At 36.3% G+C, this 14,615-nt stretch overlaps 1 protein-coding gene across 8 annotated transcripts in view; it reads right to left on the reverse strand.

Moving 5' to 3' along the window:
- The window catches only part of CLHC1 (clathrin heavy chain linker domain containing 1), a 37,506-nt gene that overhangs the window by 13,583 nt on the left and 9,308 nt on the right, over positions 1 to 14,615 (reverse strand). For 6 of the 8 annotated variants that reach the window (XM_028517506.2, XM_036027969.1, XM_036027971.1 and 3 more), the window contains 6 exons: positions 11,288 to 11,421; positions 9,007 to 9,208; positions 8,783 to 8,895; positions 8,307 to 8,388; positions 6,503 to 6,609; positions 2,890 to 3,064 (listed from right to left, as the gene is read on the reverse strand). In XM_028517506.2, the coding sequence (XP_028373307.1) occupies positions 2,890 to 3,064; positions 6,503 to 6,609; positions 8,307 to 8,388; positions 8,783 to 8,895; positions 9,007 to 9,208; positions 11,288 to 11,421 (813 nt within the window). The remainder of the gene's footprint in view (positions 1 to 2,889; positions 3,065 to 6,502; positions 6,610 to 8,306; positions 8,389 to 8,782; positions 8,896 to 9,006; positions 9,209 to 11,287; positions 11,422 to 14,615) is intronic. The other 2 variants (XM_036027973.1, XM_036027972.1) reach the window with 1 other exon arrangement.

Below are 14,615 nucleotides of genomic sequence, written 5' to 3' on the forward strand. Positions count from 1 at the left end.
CTGGGATGATGTATTTGGATGAGAGTAACATTTGAATTGGTATACTGAGTAAAGCAAATGGCCCTCCTGAATATGGGTGGCAATCAGTTGAAGGCCTGAATAGCAGAGAAAAGCCAGTCCTCCCTCAAATAAGAGGAAACTCCTCCAGTGTGGCTACTTTAACTATGACATCAGTCTTCCCCAGCTTTTGGACTCAAACAGAAGCATTGGCTCTTCTCGGGTCCTGAGCCTACTGGCTTTGGGACTGGAATTTATACCATTGGCTCTGTTAGGTCTCTAGCTTGCTGACTGCAAATCTTGGAACTTCTCAGCCTCCATAATTACATGAGCAAATTTCTTATACTACATATACAGAAAATATACATATCCCATTTAGTCTGTTTCTCTGGAGAGCCCTGACTAATAAACTCTGGGTTTCTGGTAGTGAGTTGAACACAGCCACTCTTTATTTTTCAGACCCAAGTATTCTACCTGTTGGGGAGATAGCATTATATAATTCTCATTAGTTTAAAGAGTGCACTTCATCCTGAAGGATGTTACTTCATCTTAACTACCACCTGAACCATCCATGAGCCAAGTTTTGGTTTTTATGCCACAATCTACTGGTCTTAGGTAACCCCATGAGGCCACAGGTGAGAGCTATGCAGGAGGTATCAGTCCTTCAGGGGTAGTTGGCATGGGTTCTGGGCCACTTGTTCGTGAAGCTTACCTATATGCTCTAAACCTGCTTGAACTTGTCTTGGTTGTACCGGCTTTTGAATGGGCTCTTCTGAGCCCACCTGACCTCATGACTTTGTCAGTGAGTTTGTCGGAACCCAGTTCATGACGAGCAGCTCTAGTTGCAGTCATTGGTGTTCCGTGGATAAACGCTCCAAGTTTGGCAGGGCCCAGTAGTTGATTTTTGAATGGTATATAGTTGTCTGTTACAGGTAGCCGATAATCTACTGGGTATCTGTGAGTAGTCCCACGCCAACTGAAAACTGTAGGTGGGTAAACCAATAACCATGGTTTGATAAAGGCATGGTTACCACAATCAACCCACTAGACAAACCATCACAACCAACAGAAGGAAGTGTAAGAGTGAAAAGAATCTAAAATGGGTAATAGAGGAGAAAGATGATGAACACTAATTAATACTGATGACTCTCAAAACAGTCATAAGGGCAAGAAGTCAGACCAAGAAGAATAAAAGAATATATAAGGTATGAGTTTGTTTACACAAAATTCTAGAAAAAGAAACCTAATCTACAGTGATGGAAAGCAGATCAGTGGTTACCTAAAGATAGAGAGGAGTGTGAAATGAGGGGGTGAAAGGAAGAGGCATTATAAAGGGACACAAGGAAACATTTGAACATCATGGATATGTTATCTTGACTGTGATGATTTCATGGGCATATACATATGTCAAAACTTGTCAAACTGTACACTTTAAACTGATGAAGTTTATTATATGTCAATTATATCTCCATAATGCTGTTTTTTAATAAAACTCATCAGATTGTATACTTTAAATATGTATAGGGTACTATATGTAAATTATATTTCAATAAAGTTGTAAAAAAATTGCAGCTAAAGAACCAATTATAATGACAAGGGCGACATAGTTCATCCCATTATCCCTCCCCTTTTTTTTTTCCTTAGAGACGGGAAGGGGGGGGGTGAAAGGGAGAAAAATGTTAATGTGAGAGAGAAACATCAATTGGTTGCCTTTCATACACACCCCGACCAGGGACCAAGCCTGCAACCTAGGCATGTGCCCTCACAGGGAATCGAACAGGGCACCTTTCACTTTGTGGGATGACATCCAACCAACTTTGATGTGATGAGCCACATCAGTCAGGGCAACCCTCCTCTTTTAAGCTTCCCCTAGAATTATGACCACAGAATCCTAGAGAAGATGTGTCTGGATGGAGTGACATTCCTGTGAGAAGCAAATAGGTCTGTATTATGCAAATAGATGTCTGATGTAGATGCTGTTTTCCTGTTGTGCCCAAACTCTCTTTATTGGGCCAGTATACCCTTCCTCAACTGCTCTGAGAATTAACTGGCAGTGGCTCACAGGTCCCTCCCTTCCAGTGAATTGCCCTTCGTTGGTGAGAGCCACCATGCCCATGAAGTGAAGTGCTCCCACTCCATTGGGGCAGCCAACAGCCCCCGAATGACTGATAAAAAGGTATAAAAGGCCAGCCCCTTGCCTCAAGGTGAACTAGTTCTGTGGTGTGGTTTACACTCCAGAGCCATCCCTCTATAAAAAAGGCCAAGGGTAGAACATGCCTGAGATCATATCCTTGCTTGGCTCTTTCCTCCTCCCTATTCTGCTTCACTTATGCATTTTCTTCGAAGGCCTCTGTCTATCAATCATATGCACCCAAATTCCTTCTTCAGGCTTTGGTTCCAGGGAACCCAACCTAAGGGAACTCTGGTACTAATTTGTTAACCTGTGCTGAGACCCAGCTCCAAGAAGCCACCTCCTGCCTGTCCACTCTAGTTTGTATGTTCTCCTAAATGCGGCCTTGATCCATGATCCCCCTGCTTATCAATTTTCTCCTGGGTTTACCCTTTACATGTATCCACAGCCTACCTGGAATCTGGTTCCTGCCTTACTCTTCTAGGCAGTGTGATACTAATCAGTCCTTTTCTATCCTTATTGATCAATTTCTGTCCATCATTAAGTGGTTATGAGTCATCGTATGAACTGGCATGAGTCAACTCCTAATCAGTTATGACTAAGCCCAGTGCTCCATGAATGCTTAGCAAACACTTTCTAATTATAATAGAGACCTGAAATAAATGCTCAAATAATGTATTGATAAGAAAAACTATTAAATTTTTAAGAACAACTTCCTTAACTAAATATCAAAATTAAGTTAAAAGTTTAATTTTGCTTACCTTTCCTGAGTGACCCAATTGATAACTAAATCTAGACGTTTTTCAGACAATCCACATTTGATTCCTTCCAGAGTGAGTTCTGCATTAATAGGACGTCTATGAGCATGACTTGTGCTGAAGATAGCCTCAAAAAATAAGAGTAATGGAGAAGGCTTTCCTCTAATTTTTCCAACAGCTACAGGGAGAAGAAGTTTTTATGTCAAGTACTTTAAGTAATAGTTTTCTTTCCTTACTTCATATTATTTTCATCTTTTTGCATTTTCTAAAAAATTTAATCTAAAATTATATATTTAGGCCCTGGCTGGCGTAGCTCAGTGGATTGAGCACGGGCTGTGAACCAAAGCATCTCAGGTTCGATTCCCAGTCAGGGCACACCCCTGGGTTGCAGGCCATGGCCCCCAGCAACCGCACATTGATACATCTCTCTCTCTCTTTTTCTCTCCCTCCCTCCCTCCCTTTCCTCTCTAAAAATAAATAAATAAAATCTTTTTTAAAAAGAAAAAAATTATTAAAAATAAAAGTATATATTTATAATTGTTAATTAATGCTTATGTATTGAACTTTATATTTTGGATCATGACTAAACATTATATGCTACATGAAAGCCAAGGCAGAGATTGGAGTGATGTGTCTAAGCTAAGGAATACCGAAAAATGTTGACAGCCACCGAGAAGCTAAATGAGAAGCATGGGATGGAATCTCCCTCGGAACCTTTTGAAGGAACTTTAAAAAGCTGAAAGAATATACTACCAGCAGGCCTGCACTGTGAGAAATGTTAAAGGTAGTCTTTCAAGCAGAAAGAAAATGATACTAGATAGAAATATAAATTTACACAAAGGAACAAAGATCAAACAATGGTATATGCTACCAATATAAAAATTTAGAAATATTCTGTTTTTATATATCAAGTGATATAATGTGATGAATTAAAGATTTAATCTGTAAACACTAAAGCAAAAACCAAATAAATCAACAAAACGTTGTAGCTCATAAATCAACAAAGGAGAAAAAATGGAATCATAAAAAGTTAAACTAATCCAAAAGAAGGCAGAAAAAGAGAAAAAGTAACAAAGAAGAGTTGAGGAAGATAGAAAGCAAATAAAAATCAACAATGTCACAATCATTAAATATAAATGATCCAGACACTGCATTTTCAGATTGTATAAAAAAGTAGGATCCAGTATGTTATCTAGAACACAATGACTTTAAACAAAGACACAAATGGATTAAAAGTATAAGAAATATACTACACTAATATTAATCAAAAGAAAGATAGACTGACACTTCCAATCTCAAAACTTAGTAGAAAGCTATTGTAATCAAGACCGTATGATACTGATATAGGATAAAAATTTAGAGCAATAGAATAGAATAAACCCTGGTCAATTGATTTTTCTACAAGGAGCCATAACATTCAATGGGTAAAGGCAGGTCTTTTTCTTAACAAATGGTGCTGAGGAAACTAGGTACCCAATACAAAGGAATGCATCTGGACCCCTACTTTCCACCATGCACAAACACTAACTCAAAGTAGATCACAGACCTAAATATATAAAACTCTTAGAAGAGAACACAGGATCTTTAGTTAGACAGAGTCCTTGGATTCAACAGCTAAAGCACAGCCATAAAAGAACAGAATAAATTGAACTTCATCAAGGTTAAAAAATTTTGTGCTTCAAAAAACCGCATCAAGAAAGTGAAAAGATAATCCAATAGACTGAAAGAAAATATTTGAATACCATCTATCTGATAAGAGATTTTTATCCAGGACACAGAAAGAACTCTTACAACTCATTAATAAAAAACATAAATACTACAATTTTTAAATGAGCAAAGAAGAGTAATATCTCCAAAGAAGTCATACCAATGGCCAATAGATACACGAAAGGATGCTCCACCTTGTTAGTCACCAGGGACATGGAAATCAAAGCCTCACTGAGATACCACTTCACACAGATTAATGAGTGCTGATAAAAATGGGAAGAAACTGGAACCCATATGCACTGCTGGTGGGAATGGAAAGTAGCACAAACAGCTTAGCAGTTCCTCAAAGTATCAACATGCAGTTACCGTATAACCCAGCAATTCCACTCCCAAGTGTCTAACCAAAAGAAATGAAAACATATGTCCACACAAAAACTTGTATACAAATGCTCATAGCTGCACTACACATAATAGCCAAAAAGTGGAAAGACCCCAAATGACCAACTGATGGGTTAACTTTGACATGTACCGTACCTGGCACCATATATAAAAATTAACTCAAATTGGATCACAGACCTAAAAGTAAACCTAAAACTACAAAATCCTTATAAAAATTTAGGAGAAACATCTCCACAGATTAGGCACAGATTTCTTAGGTACAACGCCAGTGTCACGATTCATAAAAGAAAAATTCTCAAATTAGACTTCAACAAAATTAAAAATTTCTAACCTTAATAAAGATACTACTAAAAGAATGAAAAGACATGCCACAAATTAAGAGGAAATATTTGTAAATCATTTATCTGATAAAGAACTTATAGTCATACAATGGAATACCACTCATAAATAAAAAGAATAAACTATTAATAAGTACATGGATGAATTTCAAAATAATTATGCCGAGTTTAAGAAACCAGTCAAAAAAGAATACCTACTATATAATTCTACTTATATAAAATACTAGAAAATGCAAAGCAGACTAGCGGATGCTTAGGGACCAGAGGGGAAGCTGTGGAGGGAACGGTGGGTGGAGTGAGAAGTAGAGGGAGAAAAGGATCCTCGAGGGGAATGAGGGAAATTTGGGGTGATACACATGTCAAAACTTATCAAACTGTATACTTTAAATGGGTATAATTTGTTGAATGTATATCAACTTACAACAACAGAGCTGTTTTTAAAAGGAAGTGGAAGAGTGGGTACATGGAGGGAAAGGAGGGTATGGGGGGATAAATGGATGGAGACTTGACTTGGGGTGGTGAACACACAATACAGTGCCCAGATGGTGTATTACAGAATTGTGCCCCTGAAACCTGTATAATTTTGTTAACCAGCATTGCCTCAATAAATTCAATAAAAAAGAAAAATATTAAAAGTTAAAAAAATAAAAAGAACTGGAACAAATTTGACAAAATACTAACATTTATTAAATCTTGATAGTTGAGCCCTGGCTGGCGTAGCTCAGTGGATTGAGCACGGGCTGGGAACCAAAGTGTCCCAGGTTCGATTCCCAGCCAGGGTACATTCCTGGGTTGCAGGCCAGAACCCCCAGCAACCGCACATTGATGTTTCTCTCTTTCTCTCTCTCTCTCTCTCTCTCTCTCTCCCTCCCTCCTTCCCTCCCTTCCCTCTCTAAAAATAAATAAATAAAATCTTTAAAAAAAAAATCTTGATAGTTGTACATGGCTGTTATGTTTCTCTATACTTTTCTGTATATGTAAAATATTTCATAATTTAACTTAGAAAACTAATCAAACTTTTAATGTTATAGCTAAGGAAACTAAGTAAATGGCAGAGATAAGACTGGAGCTTAGATCTTTAGTCCCTCAGTTCAGTGCTCTTCCCATTCTATCACAGGGAAAGAGTAAAATTTGCATACATACATAAGGTTCTGAGAGAATTCTATGCTTACCCTTAAATTTTTCCACTGTCCCAATGTTTTGAAGAATTCTTCTAGGACTTCTTGCTGCAAAACAAATTGCCTTCTCGTATTCACCAAGTGAGATTAATTCGTTGAACCTACAGCCATTGTATTTCATTATACATTATAAAAAGTATACAAAAAAGAAAATTGATTAGAAATGCCTAATACAGACTAAACATAGTGGCATAGTAATATAGAAAAGGAAATCTAATAAATTATAATTAGATTCATTCACTCCGTAAGATGTTTTTTCATTTTTTTCTCTAGTTTGCTGTCACTCTTACAGCCTTAGAATAAAACTCTCACCTGCCAGCTGACTTTGACCCTGATCCTGTACTTTATTCCTATAGTATTTATACAAGCCTTAGAAAATGGACAGAATTTGAAGTGAATTACAATGAGGTCAGAGTTTTTTTCTCCCATATCATCTCTGGATAAAAGGGGGAGTCAGGGAAAAGAAGGGCAATCTGCTTAGAAGCTCACCTAGGGGAAATATTGAAATAATTGAACACAAAGACTGACAAGTTGGAAGATCAACAGGTGTCCTTGGTATTCAGAAGCCTCTGTCGCTCTGCTAGGCATCAGAATCCCAGTTAAATATGAGACCAACACAAGAAGAAAAGATAATAGTTCAAATAACTTAAGCTTCCACTCCTCTTCCTAAGGCAGAATGTCTTCAAATCAGCCCTTACCTTATAATTAATAAACCTGGGGCAAACATGATTTACACAGTGTTGCAAATAAATGTGGAACCCCCCAGAGGAGAAAAACACCAAAGTAATATTATGCAAAATAAATAAAACTTTTAACCTCATTATGGGTTTTCTCTCATATCTAAAGCTGGGAGACTTAGAGAGGAATACTATGTAAGGAAATAACACAGGCTTTGGTGTCTCCCAAAATAATTTTCACTCCTTATTTATATCATATTAACATGCAAATAAACAGTTAAAACTGTTTAATACATTAGCTTAGGAATATTAAATACGTTCATTACATATTGACCTTTTAGCCTATGAATTAACTTCTTTTTTTTTTTTTTTTTTGAATTAACTTCTTAATGAATAAAGTCTTAAATTTCCTTGAGCCTCTGTTATACACTATATATAATAACTTAAGTATTGGGCAAAAATAAGCCTTTTTAATATGTCATAGGATAAAAATAATGAGAAAAAAAGCCTGGATTGGTTAGGATAATCTGATGACTCAAGAAGACATTCTCAAAAACATTTTGTAACATCAAGTTGATGGTGAAGCAATGTAGGAAAAATATAAATAAAAGTTAAATCAACACTGCAATCCACCTATAGTCTCTGAAATATTTCCTAGTCTACCAATCTAGTATTTTTGTCATAAAGAATCTATTTTTTTACCTGGCTGGCGTAGCTCAGTGGATTGAGCGCGGGCTGGGAACCAAAGTGTCCCAGGTTCGATTCCCAGCCAGGGTACATTTCTGGGTTGCAGGCCATAACCCCCAGCAACCGCACACTGATGTTTCTCTCCCCACCCCCCTCTCTCTCTCTCTATCTATCTATCTCCCTCCCTTCCCTCCCTAAAAATAAATAAATAAAATCTTTAAAAAAAAAAAGAATCTATTTTTTTAAATTCTAGCTTATTTTCTAATTTGTCCACCAGAGTAAGATTTTAAAGATACAAAAGCTAGAGGCTACAGCTTATCAAAATGCTAAATAAACAATAAATAAATATTAAATATGAATTAATATGTAAATACATATTAAATAAATGCAACATTATTTTAATAAGGAAAAATAAAAGCTTTTAAAATATTTGCCTTTCAATGTAGTAAAGCAGAATTTCCGCTTCTTTTGCCTTGCTTGGGTCTTCACACAGTTCTTCAACAATGCCTTGGTCACCTACAAATATTGAAAGAGCCATCAGATAACATTTAAGGCTCTAAAATCAATAGAAAATAATAGGCATGTAGATGGTTAATACCAACAACTAAATGCCACGGTTTCTATTAGCACCAATCTCTTCTAAACTGAGTAGCCTCCCTTTCCCTTTCTTCCTTATTTTAAGGCACATTTTCAAGCATCATCTCTTCAGCTCACCGAGTCTACTCTTTACCAATTATCTGTTGAAGGAAGACTCCCATAGGGTAACAGAGACCTAATAGAAATAAGTGTATTTTTGCTTTCCTTAAACTCAGCCTAGGAAAATCCCCACTCTTTTGCTTTCTGTGTGTGGGGGAGAGGGAAGAATATTCTTTTCCACTATTTGTATTAATTAAATATATAGATAAACTACCATATAAATCTTTAGTTTTCTCCATTTGCTTCATGAAGTCTTGGAATGAGGTGCTCATATCAGATTTCACCCATGAAGTGAGTGCATAGAAAATAATCTGCAGTCTTTGATGGCTGTAAAGATAAAAAACACCAACATACTGAACCTAAAGTCAAATAGCAGAACACTACAATAAACATAAATAAAGGCTTCAAACTTAAAAAATATATAATCAACTTGCATACCGAAACTGTAATTCTTTATTGGTATTTTCAGCTTCATCTCGCCGTTTTAATATCACAATCATCTCCTCCTCTAAATGTGCCTTTCTCTGAGCTGGTACATATTTTTTTGACATTAATTGTTTAATTTCTGCATATTTATCTTCAAGATGTTTCAGGTATTTATTGAGAGCATCTAAATTGACAGATTCTTCCAGAGTCATGCCTATGGATGGATAAAAGGGTCAAATCAAACAAGCCAAGCCATGTGTGGGACTCTTGTGCTCAAAAGCAAAGTAGGTCAGAGAGTTCTCTGTGTCAAGATATAATTAAGAAATGGTAGCACAAACTTGTAGTTTACTGAACATTAAACAGAATTAGCAGACAGTTTTAGATAGCTAGCAGTTTTTACGCATATCAATTAAGACTCAAAGATTGATTGTCCAAACCTTAGTATCTTAAGACAGAAAATCTTAATGACTTCATCACCGCACCTTGCAAACCCCTAAATAACACTGTTACTTAATAATGCTAAGAGCTTCTGTCTAACAATTCAGGATTTCTGCCCAGTGATTTCTAACCAAAGCATCCATTAAACTACTAGAGCTAACCCCAGGGTAACCTGTTTATTCTTTCCAATGAAAAGCTTACAAAATGCCAGCCATATCTCTAGCCCCCTCTCCCTCTAATTGCTCCTTTACACATTATCCATAACAACACAGTTCAAATGACTTCCCTTCTCATTCAGGCTAATTGGTGTCTTTATTTTATTTATTTGTTTGTATGTTTGTTTGTGAGAGAGGAAGAGAGGGAGAAAGAGAAATAGCAATGTGAGAGAAAAACATCAATTGCCTCCCGTATGGCATGCGCCCTGACAGAGAATTAAACCAGCAACTCTTTGCTTTGCAGGACGACTTTCAATCAACCGAGCACACTGGTCAGCGCTAATTGTTGCCTTTAAAGACATACCTCAAAATTCTTCTCCAGAACCCCCCTGTATTAATTGTACTCAATTTTAATCATTCCCTTACTCTGAATCCTCTCATTATTTAAACAATTTGTTAGTTATTCTGTACTAACTCATATGTATCTTATCTATATTTTGTTAGTCATAATTTTAATTTTTGAAAATAAATCTAGTCCCTGCCTCCACTGAACACAGGCTGATCATCCAACCTCAGCTGAAATTCTGTGGTGTGGAGTAACTCATTATTTCAAGACATAGCTTCTTCCATTGAATACAAATCTGCCTTCCTAATATTTCAAGCTATTGATTCCGCATCTGGATAAACACTAGTTAAAATCCATAAGAGTTTTGAATATAGTTATCTATTCTCAAAGACTTTCTTATCTGCAGGATGAATATTTGTAATTCCTTTCTATTCATCATACAAACTTCTCAACACCCTGGATAAATTCCAGGGTACACTACAATTTCTTAAAATGAGGCTTAGCTGAAGATGAGGAAACAGTGAATGCTGACATCAATATGAGTCAACAACATTCACCATAACTTAATACACTATAGTTTTTACATGTATTACATATACCATGGTTTCTCAAACTTTAAGTACATCAGAATAACCTGGAGAATTTGTTAAAACACTGACTCTTGGAGCCCTGGCTGGTGTGGCTCAGTGGATTAAGCGCTGACCTGAGAACCAAAGGGCCGCAGGTTGGATTCCCAGTCAGGGCACATGCCTGGGTTGTGGGCCAGGTCCCCCAGTGGGGGACGGATGAGAGACAACCAATGTTGATGTTTCTCTCCCTCTCTTTCTCCCTCCCTTCCCCTTTCTCTAAACATAAATAAATAAAATCTATTTAAAAACACTGACTCTTGGGCTCTAGCCCTACCTCCACTCCACTCCCACCCTTGGGGCTCTGACACAGTAACTGCAGTAGGGCCAAAGAATTTGCATTTCTGACAGGTTCCCAGTTAATGCTGATGCTGACCAGAAACCACACTAAAAACTATTATACTTTATATAATCCAATTAGACTGGAACTCTTTTAATCTTTTAGGGTTTTCTTATTCCTTTGTTTCTGCCTAGAATCCTGGCTCAAGTTTTTTATAAAATAAGGATCAAGTCCTGGTATACTTGGAAAATGTACACATAGCACATATATATTAATTTATATGTGCTATTTATATGTATGCATGTATAAATAAGTTATGCATGTATAGTTATGCATGTATAAATTCTAACTGTCCCCAGTTATACATGTTACATGTATAAATCCATGTAATAAGTAATAACTGGGACAGTTAGAATTTCTTTCAAATATTTTACACAAAATACAGTACCTGGAATAGGTTTTGAAGGATTTTTGCAGAAAGAAAAATGTTTTACTTCTTTCATATCACGCTCTGCCCTAAGTTGTTTTATTTCATCTATTTGCATTTGAATCTTTGAAGAATTATGTTCAATAACCCTCATTCTGAAAAACAAAAAGGCTTTCTTATGTTTCTTTCAACTAACAGTTATTTAACCATAAAATGTATAATAAAACAGGTTAATTATCATTTTTAACCATTATGGATTTAGGTGGACGTTTACAAAACAGTGCCCAGCCAAAGTTTACTAAACTCACCATAATTTTCTTTCAAGGCAAAAGTAAAACACTATGATTCATAACCTTATTGGAACTTCATAAGTGTTAAACATAATAATCTGGCCACAGAGTACTGTGTCTATTCCCTTTAGTTGAAAATTACATTTGCAATTTAAAATTATTTTTCTATAAAAACTAAAATAAAATAAAGCTTATTTTTGTAAGTAATTGTATACGTTTCTTAGAGTTGCCATAGCAAATAACCATATACCAAATAACCATCTGGTGGCTTAAAACAACAGAAATATATTCTCTCACAACCCTGGAGGCCGGAAACCAGTATCACTGGGCCCAAAACAGTGTTGTCAGGACCACGCTTCCTCTAGACCCTCTCGGGGAGAATCCAGGCCTTGCCTCTTCCAGCTGCTGGGGGCCACAGGCCTTCTCAGGCTGCATCACTTCTATCTCTGCTGCTGCCTGGGTTAACTCTCCTTCTGCCCCTCTCTTATAAGGACACTTGTGACTGCCTACCTGGATAATCCAAGATAATCTCCCTGTCTCAAGATCTTTAATATAATCACATCTGCAAAGACCCCTTCCCCAAATAAAGTAACATTTCAGGTTCCCAGGATTAGGACCTGATATCTTTAGGAGCCATTATTTAGCCAACTCTAGTACCATATTTTGCTAAGATAACGCACTTTTTTGCTCACATGTTTGAGGGAAAAATAAGGATGCACATTATACATGGGTAGTACGAATTCTGTATCTATATAAATGTTTTTAATTCTTTTATTTATGCCTATGCATTAAAAGTGTAACTCTAGAAAGCAATAATGATATCCATATGCAAAATAAAACCCTAGGATACAATAATCAGTTTTGTTTCTTAATATAAGTAAAAAATTTGAATTAAAAATTAAAATGAAAGATTTTTTTCCTGAAAGCTTAGGCCAAAAACATGGGCATGCACTATGCATGGGAGTGCATTATACATGGCAAAAATATGGTAATTTTGGTCATAGAGCTAAAAGAATGATAGCACTTCTTTGAGGTAAAACTGAGTTACTCCTGAAATGGGAATCTTAAAGAGCAAGAAGAAGAAATAAACTTTTAAGCATTATATGCAGTTTTCTTTCTAGCTTATCACTGACATGTTGGCTAAGGGAGAAAATAACAGATTAAAATAAATTAAATACATAGATGTCACAGGGTTTTGGCAAGTTAAAAACAAGCCTATCGGTATATAACTGCTGTCTGCATGTGTTTCTGGAGTTCTTGGTAACTACAGATTGCTCAGAACAAGTGTTTATTGAAGAAAGACTGTAGAAATAAAATATCTTTTGGATTTCATCCAAATACACTATGCTTGTGAAAAAAAAAGCAATGTTAAAAGTAAACAGACATTTAAAAGAATTGAAAGCAGGGACCTAAATAGATCCTTGTATGTGAATGTTCATAGTGACAAAATTCACAACAGCCAAAGGTGGAAACAGTGCAAGTATTCATCAACAGATAAGAAAACAAAATATGGTCCATACATACAATGGGACATTATTCAGTCAAAAAAAAGCAACGAAGTCCCAATATAGGCTGTAACACGTTGAAAAGTATCTAACTATGGACTAGGTTCCACTTATAGGTGAGATCATATGGTATTTGTCTTTCACAGCCTGGCTTATTTCACTTAGTATAATGAAACCCTTGGCCAAGGTATCACTGGCAAATATGTTTTCCCATGTGGTTGGTTCTTTTCACTTTAATGCTGTTTTCTTTAGCTGTGCAGAAGCCTTTTATTTTGACAAGATCCCATTTGTTTATTCTTTCCTTTATGTCCCTTCTCTAAGGGACATATAATTTAACATTTAAAACATTATCAAAACCCATGAAAAACTCCTTTTTCAGTCTAAAAATTTACAAAGCTAACATATTCTTTCCAATTAAAACAGTAATTGATAATAGATAAATTTATTATTATTCATGAGATCATGTCAAATGGCAAATTGGGGGGATAAACTATCAATGCAAACTATTGAAAAGGCAAATAATGCATTTCTTGTCCTTTTTTAACAGAAATCTTATTATTGATTCCCATTATCTCTGGTTGACTTGCACAAACTCAGACTGTACATCCAACAGTCTAAATTCATTGACCATCAGTCCTGCTCCAGTGTTCCAAGCCTTTTCACACTACATTAGAACATGGGTGCAGATGTTAGCAATGAACTTAACTGATCCTTAATAACAGTTGTATTTGCACACCCTGCATAAATGGACCTCAGTCGTCGCTTTGTATCTGATGAAGAGCTATCGTACTGACCCACAGGTGAGACTGAGTGGGAGGTGGGGATGGCTGGGGCAGGGAGCGGGGCTGGGAGTATTGGAGGGAAAATGGATATGACTGTACTTGTACAACGATAAAAAAATTTAAAAAATAAATGTTAAATTTCCACCCTCAAAAAAGTATCTAATGATTGGCCCTTTCTGTAGCTACTTTTGTGATCTCTTTATCTTTGTCAATTTCACTATAATAAATCTAGTTAAGTATTTCTTATTTACTTGGGATTCTTTGGGCCCCCTATATTTGTAAATTGCTATCTTTCATCAGTTCTAGAAAATTCTCAGCCTTTATCTCTTCAAATATTGTCCCTGACCCATATTATAGTCTCTCAGAGATGTGATTACACATGACTTTTCCACTCTATCCTCCATGTCTTTTTTTATAATAGCTTTATTCAGATATAGTTCATATACTTTAAAATTAACCCATGTAAGGTATACAATTCAGTGAATTTTAGTATATTCAAAGTTGTACAACCACTACCATTTCTAGTTCCAAAACATTTCATCACCCCCAAAATAAGCCCTGTTCCCATTAGCAGTCTGCTGAGCGGAAGGTTATTTTCCATGCAGTCCCCCAAGGCTGGGACACTTACCCTTGGTTCACTCAGCAAGGGTGTAACCCTTTATCATCCCAGCTTTCTACAGGGAGGATTTCCCAGTGGACTACACCCCTTGGGAAGATCCTGGGCTTTCTCTTTGTCCCCCTGTGCCATGCTAAACACGGAAGTTCATGATCA

Source organism: Phyllostomus discolor, chromosome 6 (genome assembly GCF_004126475.2).
Source record: "Phyllostomus discolor isolate MPI-MPIP mPhyDis1 chromosome 6, mPhyDis1.pri.v3, whole genome shotgun sequence".
Lineage (NCBI taxonomy): Eukaryota > Metazoa > Chordata > Mammalia > Chiroptera > Phyllostomidae > Phyllostomus > Phyllostomus discolor.